A 17,556-nucleotide genomic window follows, 5' to 3' on the forward strand; every position below is an offset into this window, starting at 1 on the left:
CTCGTTTGTGCATACCACGAGAAAAAAAGAAATGATCCGGATCACTTTTACCAGGATATTCCAATTCTCGTTTGACTATTGGTAGTATATTTCATGAACCAAATATATATGTTCACACATTCTCATCATCCTTCGGAGTTGGTATTATGAATGATAACATTCGAACGGACTATTTGCCTTCCACAGACCTATGATAACACTCCAATAACATCTCATCCATTTTATATAAGTGCATCTACAGCTTGAATTGATAACAGCGCGACCTAGACTGCAAGCTGAGACAAAACATTCTGAATTAAGAGTGAGTGAGCAAATAAGTGAGTGAGCGAGTTAATACTTAGCGTCACATCGGCAATATCTCAACCATGTCGTGACGGAATTCAGTGTGAAATCACAAGAAAAATCAAATATACCGGAGTGAATCGTAAATATGACTTACTAGTAGTGAGTGAAAATATGTTTTTGATATATCAACTTTGGCAAGCTTGATACACTTTTGTTTTCCTAGTGTCCGACATTTAGCACACGGAATCACTCAAGGGTAATAATCCACATGTCAATTGTGTCCTTCTCAATAGAAACATTTAATAAAGTTACTCTGAAAGAAGAAAACACACCATCGATTTTATACAGTGCCTGGATGATCTGTTCTGTGTGTTGTACAGACTTAACTGATCTGCAACACGTTTATCCACCGAAGCCTTCACACCGGTAAGTGAAATAGCAACTGGCTCGCTTGCCCGTGCACGCGTGGCTAATAAAAATTCAGCCGAGTCTGTAAATCTCCACAGTCACTGGCACGACTATGTAGTGAATTTCATAAGATCATTTTGTGAATGCATTACTCTCTCCGAGATTTAAAGCATGCACGATTATGGCCTTATAAAAATGTTCATAATATTAGCAGCTTAATGATGACCTATTAAAGTTATCTGAACATAAACAAAATATTTCAGAAATTCAGATGTCTGCTTTCTTATTTATTTCATATTATTTTACCTGTTAGTAATATTTTGTTTAGTTTCTAAATTCAGTGTTTGAGCCAAATTAGGAAACCAAAACTTCTGCCCATGGCCGGTGGCCGGTGTGCCCATGGCCGGTGTGGGTTCGAATCACGGATACCTGTGAGGTATATTTCTCGTCAGTTAGTTGTTGTCACTTTCAGTTACAGGTAAACAAGAATGTATTCCACAAAGCTGCATGTTTCGTTAAAAGTAACAATGGCAATTATGAGCGGTAAGTCTATAAACGCATCGATGGGTTTGCTTTGGTTTCACTCATACAGCCTCCAAGTGATGTCGAGGTTAATAGGTCCAGTCTTGGAGTTGGATGAGAGGGTCTGGTGTTTGTGGGGTGGAGGCCTGGTATGTTATTGAGTGTAGTCGTGTTTCCAGCACTAACAGAAGTAACAGTAGAGGCTTGTCACAGGAAGAGATTCATTTTATACATCAGCAGCAGATGTTCTGGAACATAATTCAAAAGAAGTGAGGCCTGTTGGGGGTGGACGTCTTGCTCAAGTCTGTATGGCAATAATTCACAGTAAAAGATGATGATATTTACCCGTGAAAATCTGGCTTAGAATACTCGCCTTCAATAATCCATACTGGCCTTCAGTAAGAGGCGACTAACGGGATCGTCTGGTCAGGCTCGCTGACTTGGTTGACACGTGTCATTGGTTCCCAAGTGCGCAGATCGATGCTCATGTTGTTGATCACTTTATTGTCTGGTCCAGACTCGATTATTTACAGCCCGCCGCCATATAGATGCAATATTGCTAAGTGCGGCGTAACACTAACCTCACTCATCCACTCACTCTAAAAAGTATGATTAACAGGCAGGCATCCGCTTATATATACATTTGCCTCTTTAAAAGATAGAATTACCATACTTGCCCGGGCTCAGCATTCTGTGCAGCCTTGGAGCAAGACGAGGTCAGTCTTGGCTGAACAAACATGTTACGGCGGATGACCATTTCCGTATTCCATGTTTATGGAATCATTGAAGGGGCATTGTCGCGCTGTCGCCCTCTCGAAACCAAGCGAAAAAAAATGAGGCAGACTGAAAGAAAGCAACCGAGACAACGCGACATTTCGGGCATTTGTCGTATTGTGGCTGTGTTGCATTATCGAGTTTTGAAAAAGATATTTTTCTCTTCCTTTAAAGGGCGACATGTGACATAGCGACACTTCTTAAGAATGCGTTGTCGCATTGTCGCCCCATCTAACATAACACAGTGCGACAATGCGACGTTGTCCTGTCTAAGATTCCATACATATTCCATCATGTTTGAGCTAATGGTGCATGTTTAATCTTAAGGTGTCATGGACATTCTCCAGGTGACAAATTAATTCATGAAGTGAAAATAGTCTGTTATCTCCACCATTATCAGAGAAAAATTACTTTTTGTCCTGCTATGTTTAGCTCTTCTGAAATCAGGGATCATAGTCAACTTATGCCGATTGTGATTACACAATGCCTTAAGAAAGTGGTCAGATGAAACATATCCTATAGCTGGGATAACACTTTCTTAATTAAGTCGCGGTAGCTGCTCGGGTTAGGCGGCAGACCTTGTGTGCTGGTGATTAGGTGCCTGACTATGAGGGTGTGGGTTCGAATCCCAGATGGGACTCAACCAAACGTACTGGTCCTTTGCTAAGCATGTGTAATGCCAAATGTAACTAATGTTACATTTGACTACTTTTTAAGTGCATTTGTGTAATCATACTTTTTGGGCGTGTGGGTCGTGCCAATTTACACTTATCAGAGGGGTACACAAAGTTCGTAGTCTAGACTACCAGTTGTCAGACTTCCATTCTTGTGGAAGTTCCGGTGGCTGAGCTTGCTGGCGATTAGGTGCCTGACTCTGAGGGCGTGGGTTCGAATCCCGGATGAGACTCCGACTCAGCCAACAGAGGTTCTAGGATCTATGCTTTACTAATAAATATAACATATGATATGTTATAATGCTTATAATGCTGACTGTGTTGGTATTGGCCTCCATTCCATGTCGAACACCATATAACATGGTAACCCATTCAGAGCTTCACACATTGTACCCATTCAGAGAATAGAACCGGACCTTCGGCGTGACGAGAGAACGCTTTTACCAATAGGCTACCTCACAGCTTCCCTTGCGACTACATATACGTCACAAGGACGTGAATCACGATGAAGATAGTGATGACATCAACTGTGAGGGCGAGTGCATCATGGTAAAACATCTAGATAGATACTATTATAACGACGCTACCGAATTTCCAGTGCACCTGCAACAGCGTCTAATGAGACCTCGTGTCATATTCTCGACAATAATGTTACACATCGTCACTGGCATTGTGGACTGGAAACAGGATTGTGACAGTACTGTCATGGAAACTCATAGAAACTTCAAAATCTGAACTTGGATCATTGACATGTTCGTTGAATGTAATCCATGGTTCGAACAACGTTGCACAGTGTTATTAAATCGTGACTTGATGGTCTGATGCCCCTTCCTCTGCACTATCTGACACTGACCTCTCGTGCCAAAACATGTAGACGTATGTTGCATAGATATGCAAATTGGCCCACAGACCATGTTCTATCAAATATCTCAATTAGGATGGGCAAGGTTATCTTGGAGTTGGATCCTATATAAGTGGCCCTCAGCTCCGACTCAGTCTCCAGTGTCGTCTACATCAACGGTAAGTTGCAACCATTTACATGTCAGTGCCATGCAGTGAGTAGTCTAGTGGTTAACCAGTTCGATCGTTCCTCCGGAGGTTCGGTTTCGATTCCATCATGGGTACAAAGTGTCATGCTCATATGTGGACATTGCTGGAATATAGATTCTTCCCAGAACTGATTGAAACTTCGCACGTACCATTGTTTTATACTACATGTGATTTTTCAAATACATTCGATATACTCCATGTTTTCACCGTGAACTGTTTGAGAGGCATTCTAGAGGTTGCAAGTGATAGGAATGACAAGTCTTTATGAATGGATAACTTCTTTACTGGCGACCCGTGAAGGTCCCGGGGTAGAATAGGCCTTCAGCAACCCATGCTTGCCATAAAAGGCGACAATGCTTGTCGTATGAGGCGACTAACGGGATCGGGTGGTCAGGCTCGCTGACTTGGTTGACACCGGTTCCCAGTTGCACAGATCGATGCTTCTGCTATTGATCACTGGATTGTCTGGTGCACGCTCTATTTATGTATTCCGTCGCCATACAGCTGGAATACACCTAACCTCACTCATTCACTCTTTATTGGGCAATAGTATCTTTTCGGAAGTGGATTTCGGGTTTGCTATTCAGCATATAAATACTTGTACCGTTTTCAAGCACCCTTACATACAATGTTAATGTCGTCTCATTATATTGATACGCTCCTTAAAGGAGTCTTTGAAATATACGGGGAGGAAGATTCATTTGTTGACCAGTCGAGTCAGACTGATATGACACTCTCTGTACATTCAGATCAGCAGCCATGAAATTCGCCATCCTGATCCTCGTACTTCTTCCTCTGGTCTACTGTGACTTGATCGACCGTGAGTATAACACGTAATCTCATTGGATAATATTAACCAACACCCTCTCTCATTGGCTGGCTTCAAACATGCTTCCGTGTTATCTTATACCGTGCAGGGCTCGAAACATTTTAACATCTGCACTCGCCCTACTGGGAGCGTAAAAAGAAGTTTCCACTCGTCCTTCTAAAATTCTACTTGCCATATAAATCTGACCATGTTCAAGGTTGACTATATCTGCAAACGTTGCATTCACTTCTCGTTCGCACATACACCTCTTGCTGTATTATTCCTTTATCTGTAGAACCATCTGACAAAACACTGAAGAACCTACTTTCTCTCAACCCTTTTTCAACTTCTGTGTTTAAAACTCTTACAATATTTTCTGTAAATGTTTTGCATGCATGGTTATTAATGTAACTGCCACCAAGATTAATACACCTGCATCTGACAAGATCGTTCAAATTTGGAAAATGGCTCTCCTTCCTGTGCCACATCTTGTATGCAGTTTCATAAGCTAAAGTATTTCTTTCGTCAACTCTGCACATGGCCTGGGCATATTGTGCACTTTCGGGATTTTCCAAAATTCTATCATGTTCACAACATTGAATATGCTTTTTGCTTTTATGGTGAAATCTTAAAGTCTGTTTCCTGAAATTGTCTTTCAATCACACTACAAGACTCGATTCTGGATGAAATATCTTTGGATATTTGCCACACACAGTTAAAAAAAGCTCGCACCCATCATCATCAGCCAGCCATGCTTTTTGAACAGAGCGCTTTCGTTTTCCAGTGTCATATTTCTTTTGACTACGTTTTCTTTTTTTCCTTTAGTCTTGCAACCATACTCTCCTTTTTTCTGTCAACATCACCTCCACCAACAAGACATTTCCTAATATCCGACATCGTCGTCGACGATTAGTTATCGGTGACGGTGCAGCGTGAATAGCAACAAGCCGCTTACATCAACACTAGCCCTAGTTACTTCCCTTGGCCTTACAAGACGATGCGCAGTTAAGATTTGAAATATTTGAGAAAACTTGCGGATTACAAATCGCCGTAACTGATATTGTAAACCCAACAAAGTATGAGTTAGTGAACTTACCTCGTTGAAAACATCAATGTCAACTGGCAATTAAATGCGTTTACTCAATATCACGATTGTTAAAACATTAGTTAAAAGCAAAGTTTCTACCTCGTCAGTTTAATCCAATTTTCAGTTTAGCACACGTGATAAAATATATCAAGAATTTCATCCAACCTGGAAATTACGTATGTATAAAAGCAAAAACAAATCACCAAGAGGAAAAGTTGATGGTAAACGATCGGTAATCACAAGAGGGAATTCCTTACAGTAAATCTTATTTTGATTGGATAGTAGCAACATTCATGTTTGTACTGATTTTTCTCATTGGTCAGTTTATTTACAGCAGCCAATCACGACATTCGAAACTTTTACGGTACAAAAACACGGTGCACGATAGGTGTTACAAATATGGATACCAAACGGCCATCAAGACTTATACTCAATTTGCGGTTAGTTTTCGAGGAAAAAAATTGCCTACAGAGATTGGCGATGTCGAAACTTTAGTTTATTATTTTGAAAAATAGAACCCGTCAGAAAACGTACTCGTCCTTTAGGACGAACAAATTATGTTTTCCACTTGCCCGAAACAAATTTTACTCGTCAATACGAGCGGACGAGTGGAATTTTCGAGCCTTGTCGTGACTTGATCGACCGTGAGTACAACACGTCCTCTCATTGCATAATATCAACCCGCTCTCATTGGTTGTTATCTTATACCCTGACTTGATCCACCGCGAGTATAATATATCCCCTCATTGACTAAAATCAAACAATATCCGCTCTCACTGGTTGGCTTCAAACATGCTTCCTCGTTAAACTATAGTTTGACTTCATCGATTGTGAATATCGTATGTCGCATCCTCTCATTGGATGATATCAGTCAACACCCGCTCTCATTGGCTAGCATCATATATGCTTCCTCGTCGCTTCACACATGTCAGTTCATCGACCATGTTTACCATGTAACACATCCTCCTATAGGATGATATCAACCCGCTCTCATTGGCTGGCTTCAAATATACTTTATGAGTAGTTTTATGCTGTCACTTCATCGACCGTGAGTATCATATAACATATACTATCATTGGCTGGCTTTAAATACGTCTCCTCGTCGTTTGATTGTCATGTAAGACATCTTCATCAAGCAACATCTGCTCTCAATGGATGGCACAATCTGATACATTCTTCGCCTTTGTGGAGTGTCTCCAAACCCTTCTCCCAGCACCTGCTCATCTTACGTAACCTACAACCCCATTGGCCTCTGTCACTCTTACTGGATACTGAAACGCATGCTCTCGGTGGCATGTGACGGCATTGTCCAGTCTGCTTATGTAACGTATGCTCTCAATGGCTCGCTAATGTTATGATGCGCATCCTCTCATCGGTTAGTGTTTTGTTGACTATACTCTCACTGGTCAACATGAAACACTTCTCTTTGACCTCCGTAATGGGACTTCTGTTTGTTGCAGGGAACAAATGATCTCATTTTCGATAAACCAATAAGCCCAACCACGTTTATGAAACTAGCTATAATTTTCGGGAAGATTTACACTGTCAAAGATTTGCACAATTTACACTATCACAAATGTCAAAAAAAGAGAAGACAAAATACAATATTTGTAGGTGTAGACGCCTTTGTCGAAATTCGATTTTGCTTAAGAAATACACTTTGACGTTTTTCGGTATATTCCTTTTCTTTATAATTTAATCTCAAAGGTGTGATGATTCAACCGTGATGTAAGCCTCTTAGGCTTATTGTGTACAGTCATTGCTTTTGAGGAAAGAGTGTATTTTGTATATAATTATCCATAACATTTTGCCCCTTTGGAACAAATTAAGTGTTTCCAAACTGAAATATTTTGTGCAATATTTAAGCATGTTGTAATTAAATCTTCATGTCTAATGTGCGATTTGTGTTTATATTCAGAGTTCAAGCACTTGTTTGACTTGGGAGAGCTGAAGAGCGTTGTCCAGAAGATTGCTGACACCATCGGATCTGACGCCACCGAGGCGGCCTGTGAGAAAGAGTGCACCACCATCCTGCACAACAGTGCACTTCTCACCAGCGGCTGCGATCTCATCTGCAGATCGTGAGTGGATTCTTATCATTAGGGCAGTAGGGTAGCCTAGTGGTTAAAGCGTTTGTTCGTTTGTTCTCATACATGGATAAAATGTATGAAGCCTGTCCACCGTGATATTGCAGAAATATTGCAAAAAGCGGCACAAGGCTATTGCCAAATCCTGTTTGTTTACATTCCCATTTCTCTTGTTGAATCCTCCGTGAAGGTTCCGGGTGGAATTGCCATATTATTGGGTGTTGCACTGGATGAGAATCTCTCCATGAGTCCCCAAACTGCTCTGCACTGTCTCAGAAAGGACTGACAAAGTCTTTGAATTCTTGTGGTATTCTGATCCTTTCTTCTCGCAATGCCTGCTACAGTTGATCAAACATCAGCGGCGCCCGTTGACGACCACACGTCATCCCACAAATGACCGGTGGGGTTGTGGACGGGCGATTTGGAACGCCATGGTTGCACTGTAATGCTCTCATTCTGAATAGTGGCATGTTCTGCGTGAGGCCTGGCATTATCTTGCCGGAACAACTCTCTCTGGCGATCAATGACAGGAACCATGTGAATCTCTAAGATTTCGTCTGTGTGCTGAATTGCAGTTAAGTTGCTGTAAAGGCGCACAACGTAACATTTCAGCATGTAGGTTATATTCCCCCACATCATGACACTCTCACTACCAGATCAGTCTGATCGGGGGACACAAGCATTTCCACGGCGATAGCCACTTCCGTCACGGTACTTTCGAACGTAAACGTGCATTAAAGGTTTCAAAGATGCGTTTTTGCAGTGTACATTCTTTCCATGTGCACAAACCAGCGATGGCGACACAATTACAACTTACCAGTAATTCTGAACAATAAAATGAACCATTTGAATTTTCACTTTTTGATATCACCTATGCGTTTCTTGTTTGGAAAGAATACATTTACACCTTTTGAATGTGTTTTTTTCTTCAGATTCCAGTCTCTTGTCCAGCGGTTCCATATCGTTTAGATGGAGTGATGTAAAAGACTGAGAAGAAATAAACGTATTTTCGACATCAGAACGTTGCCTTCTTTCACGCAAGAAAAGACCGCCGTAAAAAAATGAAAGACGCACTCATTATTCTGTATCTGTCTGTGAAACGAACCGCTTTGCAAACAAGGTACTTCTAAATGAAATTTATAAAACATACTACACACGAGTAGTCCATTACTGAACATCGAGAATTTTCTGAATTTCATCTTGTTACGGTTAAGAATTTGGTGTGCCAAAAGGTGTAAGAAACCCCTGTGAACCAGGAAAACAGAACAAAGGCAAGTTTAACATATTCAGATACTGTATTAAGGCAATGAGAGAGCAAGTTATACAAAGTCACAAGTCAATTTCACAATACAGATTTCAAATACAATACAAATGAGACAAAATCTAAGGCAATGGGTCACAAAATATATAGTATCGCAAACTCACCAGTGCGAGTTTTAGTGCGAGAGAGAAACAGTCGTGCAGAATGTAATACAGCGAGTGGTCTGACAGCAGTTTCAGGCGTTGACAGCGATGGATGATGATATATTCCAGTGAATGAATGTGAAGGTGTCCCTCGCAACACGGCAACTACTAGCCTTTATACATACTTGCAGTCGTTTCCCGAAAGTACGAGCACTTACTGCCTTCGTCATCACTGTAGAATGCCATCGAAACAATGTCTCCCGGCTTCTAGGACGGTCTATATGAACATTGTTTTGTTGAAAATACTTCACTGACTATGATCTATCACTACACAATTCGTCAGTAGACGTTAAGTAATTACAGGGTTTTACTATGTTTATTGTGCACATACTGTAACATCCATTCATATCTGGCATTGTAAACAAAGCGTGTGACTTTGCGCATAGGTTCCGGTCATGTGCATGTAACCTTTGACCCCGACCAGTCTATATCCGGGTAATGAAAATACCTTGTCATACCTAGTAAAATACTTAATTCCTACTTCTAAACCTAATATTTCTTAAAACAACACCAGGAAGTGATTTACATGTTTTACGTGCGTCATTATGAAGGCATTGGTCCGCTGAACGGTAGTAAGTTTTCCAGAACAAGTTCATTACATTCCCGCGAAATTCCCTTTGTCAAATTCATAGCTCATATAAGACTTTTCGCTCTCAAACCATTCCGATACTATAAATACTTATGTTCAGGGAATCAATGAGATCGCTCGAGATGCTACGAGTGCGGGATAAGGTTCACCCCAGAGGTGTTTTGGTTTGATTTTCGAGTTTGACGACGTATTAAAGTTAATAAAATGGGTGTTATGTTGTGGAAATCAGGCAGGATGTGTGGGGAAATGTATAATTGAGAGGTAGGTTTGCATAGTTACGAATGTCACCGAATTGTTAGAATGCATTAAGCCTGAAATCGGAACGAGTCGATCTCGGCACGACAATCCAATATGGCAGCTGCTGCTCCTTTACTCTATTAATATACTGCAGTATATGACGTGCATGTAGATCTATGGTTTATGTTTAACCTGCAGAGCGATATCGGGTTCCTGTGAGTTAGTACCAACAATCCATTTGAAACATTATACAATTATAGCATTCCTAGTGTTTATACAAATAAAATATTCATGTAAATATTATCTAGAGGGCTTCAAGGGAAATGTGTCTGGAGTTTCGTTTGAGTACATAACTGAAACAGCGAAAAATGATTTTAATGATGTGCAAGATGGCGTAGATGACAGAGACATCTGACGTCATTCTGTGACGTCATATTTTGTGGTGCTAGCTAAGAAAACTATTTATGACTATTAGAGACACATAACCCAAGCGTCTGTTGGCTTTTAACCAGATCGATAAATTACCGCTTTTATGTTTTTTTTGAACGTGTTAAAATATGTATGTCAATTCCAGAGGGCTAACACGTGCAAAATACTTTCTTCCTGTTTTTATTACTATTATATTTTTTGCGTGAAAAACGCAGGTTTCTAGGTTAACATGAACACTGATGGATTATCTTTTATAGATGCAATCATAGATATCCGCCAACCATATGACGCTAAACAATAGACGCGCAAACAAAAGAACCATGTGATTATTTACATTACCTTTCCTCGTTCCCTATATTTAAAATGTTTCAAGATTTTCCAACCATATCTTTGACAGCTGCTTCAGCAATATTTGATAGTAAGATATCCCCAATATTAATGTATGGTAGTGAAATCTGGGGACATTCATATCGTCCTCACATTGAGAAAATCCAATGTTTCTTTTTCAAGCGTTTTCTATGAGTTAACAAAAATGTTTCTTCCAATGCTGTACTTTGTGAAATTGCTGGAACTCAATTATGCGTGGAATATTACGGCAGATGTAGCAAATATTGGTGCAGAATATTACGTATGGACGAAAATCGACTCGCAAATCATGTTATGAAATGTTAAAGCTGCAAGATGATAGTGGCAGCTGCTAGTGGGTTACGCATGTGCGGCTACTTTTATTCCGAACTTGATTTTCTTATGTTTGGATTACACAGGAATTTGGGAATATGGAAAGGTTTATGAGTGAATTTAGACAAAGATATTGAGATACTGAAATTCAAAATTGGCATTCTGGGATAACATCATCATCTTTTCTAAAACACTATGGAGCAATCAAACCCGCCTTGGAACCTGCAAAATACATACTGGAACTTTGTAATAATAAGAATCTTATACGCATTTTATGCAAATTGCTCTGTTTAAACCACAAGTTAAATGTTCAACAACAACGTTATGATAATAATATAAATCCCAAAACCACTGATATGTGACAAATGTGATTTTAATGTTATTCAGGATGAACTTCATTTTTTACCTGTGTGTCTATTCTATTCTGTACACAGAAAACTGTATCTCGTTATTACCATGCATTCCCATCAAGATTAAAATTTAAACAACTTTGAACAACGACAAATGCACATTTGTTGAAGCCTATTGCAATATGTCTCAAGCGTAACGCCTGTAGGAAATGAACTAATTACATTCAGGCCCCCCTAAGTAATTGAAGGAATTACAGCAAATTTGAAGGAATTGCATCTCAAATGTAAACAAACGCAGCCCACTCGCGAAACAATTGCAGCGATATCGGTAATTTAGCGGTAATAACAGAAACACATCGGCCCTATCGGAAGCAATGTCGGTAATACTGGAAACACGATCGGCCATCTTCGGAGATTTTTCGGTCGCGAGCGGAAACTCACGCAGCAAAACATGGCGTCGTTGGAAGAAGCACCCGTCTCGGTGAGATTTGTTTTTAGTTCCTACTATTACATTTTCATACTTATCCATCTTTGACCACCCGTGTTGAATGCGTTTAGGTATGAGGTGTTGTCGGGGCAATAGCTTATGTTTTTAGGAAAGGATAGTCACTCTAGGAGAGCGTCACAAGTCATGCCCCTGTAGTTTGTTTACATCTGAACATCGAAGTCGTGCCGATGAAAATGTAATAGTAGGAACTAAAAACAAATCTCACCGAGACGGGTGCTTCTTCCAACGACGCCATGTTTTGCTGCGTGAGTTTCCGCTCGCGACCGAAAAATCTCCGATGATGGCCGAGCGTGTTTCCAGTATTACCGACATTGCTTCCGATAGGGCCGATGTGTTTCTGTTATTACCGCTAAACTACCGATATCGCTGCAATTGTTTCGCGAGTGGGCTGCGTTTGTTTACATTTGAGATGCAATTCCTTCAAATTTGCTGTAATTCCTTCAATTACTTAGGGGGGCCTGACATTATCTTTTTCAGTCCATCCGCGTAACATTGTTTTCTACATGTTGGTACTCTTGGCCATGTGGCCTCAAACAGTGAATACACCTCTTCTTCTTGTATTAAACTAACAGCATCACCGCACGCAAGACAGAAAATGTGTTTTGATCGTAGAAAGGTGAGTGATCACGTTCAAGGTTATCCCATACATATGACAGTTTGAACTTGAGTCTTGTTTACAACGGTAACTCACTGTTGTATGATACTGCAGCTTAACATGATTACTCCACACCTGCTGACACCTAGCCGTCCAGTCGTTGTCCCATCCCCTTTGTGCAGATTACCAGGCAGGGTAAAAACAAGTTTGAACATCTTTTGATGTGAGTCCTCCAGCTGCTGAAAGTCACCTACCACTGCACTGGCTTTCTGGGCAGAACCTCTGTCCATTATACGAGTTAGTGTGGATTTACGCCACTTTTAGCAACACTTCATCAATATCACCGGGAAAAGGCAGCACACATTGAACTCATGTGAGAGTCAAATCTGGGTCTTCGCTCCATAAGAATAAGGAGTGAATGTAAGGTGTGTGCATAAATGAAGCTTTCAATGACCATATAGTGGTTATGGCATGAGACTAGTACATCCACTTTCATGGGCCAAACATTGAAAACAACTGCAAAGTGACTAAGAGACAGAGTTTGGAAGAGATTACCTCTCCCACCTGGCGGTACCATCGCAAACACAAACATCTCACTCTTTGTGTATTGAAGCTTCGGAAATTAGTACAAAACAGGGATATGTCTTCAAGTGTTTTGCCACTCAAGCCGAAAGTTGTCAGTGCTGCGTGTTTGTCGATGTTGTTTTCTGCTCACTGAATACAGCGGTCTTACCTGCTTACTCTTACTGTTATAGTACTAAAACTACGTCACTTCTACACATCCACCTCCTAAAATCTCTGTTATAAATGGAATGCCATGCATGTGATAACCAAACTAGGAAGCAATACTTTGTTCATCATAGAAACAGGTAACCAACCACAGAATATCTACTCTAAAGATCTGATGATCATCAATGCACCAATAGATTAATGGCGATGGAAGTATACTTTTAGGACACTGTTCCACCATTCTCTTTTTTAACAGATGAAAAACGGCAATGTTGTTTAAGATATTTTTCCGCTTGAAGGATAGAAATAGTAAATATGTTATGTTTTATTAATGCCCCTTGAAAACGTTTCAGACTATGCTTTATATGGATGTCATCAATATGTCAAGTCCACGCTTTCCAAAATGGAAGCTGGACTAAAAGATATTTGCAACAGGGGTAAAAAATTAACTTTACGTCTTATTCTTGAAGGCAATATCATAACTATAACTCTCGATAATCCGATACCCCTAATATTGTCCTATAAAAGCAGGAAATAATTAGATTGGTGCGGAAAAAAAGAAAACGAGGACCACCACATATACAATGCCAGATGCTTTTAGATTCTAGATACGAGCTCACAGTTTTAATCAATATAATATCCGATTTGGATATGTAGTCTTGTCGCCATATATATACTTGTACATACAACAAACCCTTGCAATAAAGGCTTAATTGTAGCAAAGGCAACAGTACGTAATTTGTGTAATTCATCTGCATGAAGGTGAGTGCTTTATGTGCTTGAAGGTGAGTGCTTTATGTGCTTGAAGGTGAGTGCTTTATGTGCTTGAAGGTGAGTGCTCTATGTACTTGAGGATGAGTGCTTTATGTGTGTATACATATACAATTGTAAAATTCGAACAATTTTGTTAGTATGTGGTTTGGGTTCGTTTAACGCATCCCGTAGCAATATTATAGCTGTATGATGGCGATCTGTAAGTAAACGCTTGTGGACCAGACAATGCCTTGATTGGCATGATGCGATATGATGACACAGCATGTGTTTATGATGCAGTGTAACATAATGTAACGTAACAGGTGTTCCTGACAAGCGTATCCCACCTGTGAAACATATACAGAGACTAGTCATTTGCTCACCTGGAAAATGCAGGTACACGTCAAAATAGGGATTTGCATTGGACAATTTTGTCAATAACACATCAAATTTTGAAATGCTATCCTCGTGTGTATCTGAAACGTTGTGAAAGCCTTACAGAGGCCTTCAATGTTGTAACCGTGATGGAACGTCATTTTAGAAGTCTTATTGGGGTGTCGTTACTGTGATTAAACATCCCTCAATTGCTGCTACCGTGTCCTCAGTTCTTTGACGTTCTTCAGATGTAAGCAAACGCTTCCATCGAGAAAGCGACGTTTCAGTTGAAACTGTTTCCTTGATACCAAAATTCCAAATGCTACCAAATCAAATCAAATGTGTATCAGGAAAAATACTTGTATGCGATGAAATTACTGATGTATTTAAGCCCCATGTATTTGAGATTTTTCTTGTAGGCACCAACAACCCAAGGAACATAACCTGGCATTCAAACCCAAGTTCCTGACATATCTAAGGGAGGTAACAGCAGGTTGGACGAGTGACCACCTACATAATGTCTCTTCCTATATTTCAGAGAGGAGATATATTTATGGCTTGCAATCAGTTATCATGAGTGTGTGCCAGTCAAACAATGCAAACTTGTCACAAGTTTATTTCATTCAAAGGAACAAGGAACCAAGCATTCGTAAGGTTTTAACGAAGATGGAACATGTGGACAAGCTCCTGGAATCTGAAAGACAAACGATTCTGGTGTGATTCTGTTGCACTTCATCAATGTGTTAAGGATGTTGTTTTCAAAAAGGCAGTGAGTTAGCCCAGTGGTTAAAGCTGTCGCTCGTCACGCCAAAGTTCGATTCCCTACATGATCACGTTATAAAGCCCATTTCTGTTGTCCCCCGCCATTTTTTTGCTGGAATATTACAAACAGCGACGTAAAATCAAAATGGAATTGGTTTGTGAGGATAATCTACACAAAGTATTCTTTCAAATGTATGTTATGAAAATACTTAAACCACAACCAGGAGAAATTCATTTTTTTACGCAAATCGCAGGTTTATCTTCTCTTCTTAGAGTTCAATACTGTTATTGCATTTTTAAATCTGCCAGATGTTAGAATTAAAGAATCATCTATGACTTTTTTTGCTGGAATCTGGCCAACCGCCCTATCATTAAAGCAATGAGTGAGTGATTGAGAGAGTGAGTTCAGTTTTACGCCACACTCAGCAATATTCCAGCTATATGGCGGCGGTCTGTAAATAATCGAGTCTGGACCAGACAATCCAGTGATCAACAACATGAGCATCGATCTGAGCAATTGGGAACCGATGACGTATCAACCAAGTCAGCGAACCTGACCACCCGATCCCATTAGTCGCCCCTTACGACAATCACGGTCGACTCTTGTGGCAAGCATGGGTTGCTGAAGATCTATTCTACCCCGGATCTTCACGGATCGAAAGCAATAAGAACATGTAATTGCTGACTTACGATTTACAGATGAGTGGACAGGAATGAACTAATATCAGATGTCCCGTCAGTGCCACGTGACAAGCACCTTCGCACGCATGCTCAGTGGCGTCAGTTCCAACAGCATGGACAATCTTCTGGACAACACTCTTCAGCTCATTTGCACTGAACAGGTGCTTGAACGCTGGAACGATATCGACAATCTACTAATTCTCTGAAATATATCTGAATACCCAAGGAAACGTTACAAGGTTGCTTTTCATTGCATTTTATCTAAGAGACATTTTTCAAATATCATGTTGAGTATCTCGTCGACTGGGTCTTGGAGACACATGGCCTTTTGTTGTGTGTTCTAAGCACTGCATTTATTCCCCTTATATGTACCAGAGGCCTGTGATTTGTGGTTTCAGATAGTGAGTTGATAATAGTTTTCGGTTTGCTAGTTTCACCAAGGATGAAACCGTCTAAAGCTTTTGCCACGGGTGTTTGTCCCCCATTATGAAACTGACACTGTGGTGTTACTAAACTGCTGCTCAAAGTTCTTTTTTGACATTCGTCATTTTAACTCATCTAAATATGAAACATATACTTGCTTCCGTGCATCATGCCAGTCATTGCTGAGGGCATAGACTAGGTGAATATATGAAAATGATAGTCGCAGGGTCAGGCATTCCAAAATGAACAAAGATTAAAAACTACTTTCCAAAAGGCTGTATGACAAAAGGAATGATTTCAGCTTCCAAATACAGAGTATTTCCCTACTGTCGAGCAATATACCAACACTTCCAGTCTTTGGTGTTTACATTTCACAACTTTTGAGGGACAATCGAGCGTGGTCGTTTTATGCCGTAGTTTCACTTACTGTCCAAGATGTTACCGCACACCAGCGGGATGAGGATAAGCACGAGAAGAGCGGCCTTCATTCTGTAGGAATCTGAAAAAAAAAAAGAACCACGGAGGATAAGGTGAGCAGTTTTTTCATCGGGTTTTCGAGCAGTGTTAAAGCTCTTATCAGTTATCATGAGCTGTCTTATAGCTGATATGGGTTTGACGGTCTCAGTGTAACCTTTTTTGAACTTGATGAATTAGCATACCTGATTAACTGACACAGGGCAGTTATCTCTATTTAAAAACAATGAAATTGTACCTATATTTATTCTATAATCTCCATCATGCCTCATACATGACACGTGTATAAACTACGTATACCCTCGTGGTGTCAGCCGTTTAATCACCCTCGCTACGGCATTATATAAACTCGCAGAGTTTATTCAAATAACTGCTTTGCAAGTATGATTAAACTTTATCTTACCTCACACGTGATTGTCGCTTTCTGATTGGCTAAGCTCTATTCTATTATTTTCAATGTACCCCGCTTACAGGCGATGTATTATTTTCAACGTACACCGCTGGGACTTCCGAATTCCTCTGGTGCTTCATGGTAGTATTTTCTTAGCTCAAATAACATTGAATCACGCATCAAGCACGGAAATTACCGATGTTTTGCGACTGAAAATCGATGGACGGGAGATAACTCTAAATCTGTTTACCTTGTGTCCTCTGCAAAATGTCGATTCGTTTCGCATTCAACAGAAGTGTTTCAAACAGTTCAAAATTATAATTCAGGTGTTGGGTGAGATATATACGTTGTTCACTGGTCCCACGGGGTCCATGGGCTCATGTATCCTCGAGGTTTGTTTATGATCCTCTTGCCCTGCGGGCT

The 17,556-nt window shown here is 40.3% G+C and overlaps 2 protein-coding genes across 2 annotated transcripts; one reads left to right on the top strand and one right to left on the bottom strand.

The window, feature by feature from the left end:
- Positions 1 to 3,632: 3,632 nt before the first annotated feature.
- Positions 3,633 to 8,713, top strand: LOC137255805 (uncharacterized). Its single transcript, XM_067793346.1, has 4 exons — positions 3,633 to 3,683; positions 4,463 to 4,533; positions 7,527 to 7,689; positions 8,628 to 8,713. Exons 2-4 carry the CDS (start codon positions 4,473 to 4,475, stop codon positions 8,662 to 8,664), a joined length of 261 nt encoding a protein of 86 aa, XP_067649447.1. The 5' UTR covers positions 3,633 to 3,683; positions 4,463 to 4,472; the 3' UTR covers positions 8,665 to 8,713.
- Positions 8,714 to 15,011: 6,298 nt separating this feature from the next.
- LOC137256563 (uncharacterized) lies at positions 15,012 to 16,763 on the bottom strand. Its single transcript, XM_067794421.1, has 3 exons — positions 16,696 to 16,763; positions 15,855 to 16,017; positions 15,012 to 15,096 (listed from the first exon to the last, which is right to left on the bottom strand). The coding sequence occupies exons 1-3, from the start codon at positions 16,754 to 16,756 to the stop codon at positions 15,060 to 15,062; spliced, it is 261 nt and encodes an 86-aa protein (XP_067650522.1). The 5' UTR covers positions 16,757 to 16,763; the 3' UTR covers positions 15,012 to 15,059.
- Between the last annotated feature and the right edge of the window lie 793 nt (positions 16,764 to 17,556).

This window comes from Haliotis asinina, chromosome 11, assembly GCF_037392515.1.
Source record: "Haliotis asinina isolate JCU_RB_2024 chromosome 11, JCU_Hal_asi_v2, whole genome shotgun sequence".
NCBI classification, from domain to species: Eukaryota; Metazoa; Mollusca; class Gastropoda; order Lepetellida; family Haliotidae; genus Haliotis; species Haliotis asinina.

Bases quoted from the DNA above. Each gene is read 5' to 3' on its own strand.
- LOC137256563 (XM_067794421.1), bottom strand. From the start codon at position 16,756: ATGAAGGCCGCTCTTCTCGTGCTTATCCTCATCCCGCTGGTGTGCGGT. The intron at 16,018-16,695 runs GTAAGTGAAACT...ATATCGTTCCAG, and splicing joins GTGCGGTAACATCTTGGACA to CGTTCAAGCACCTGTTCAGT. The intron at 15,097-15,854 runs GTAAGTCAGCAA...TTTGTCTTTCAG, and splicing joins TGTCCACTCATCTGTAAATC to ATTCCAGGAGCTTGTCCACA.
- LOC137255805 (XM_067793346.1), top strand. From the start codon at position 4,473: ATGAAATTCGCCATCCTGATCCTCGTACTTCTTCCTCTGGTCTACTGT. The intron at 4,534-7,526 runs GTGAGTATAACA...GTTTATATTCAG, and splicing joins CTACTGTGACTTGATCGACC to AGTTCAAGCACTTGTTTGAC. The intron at 7,690-8,627 runs GTGAGTGGATTC...TTTTTTCTTCAG, and splicing joins TGCGATCTCATCTGCAGATC to ATTCCAGTCTCTTGTCCAGC.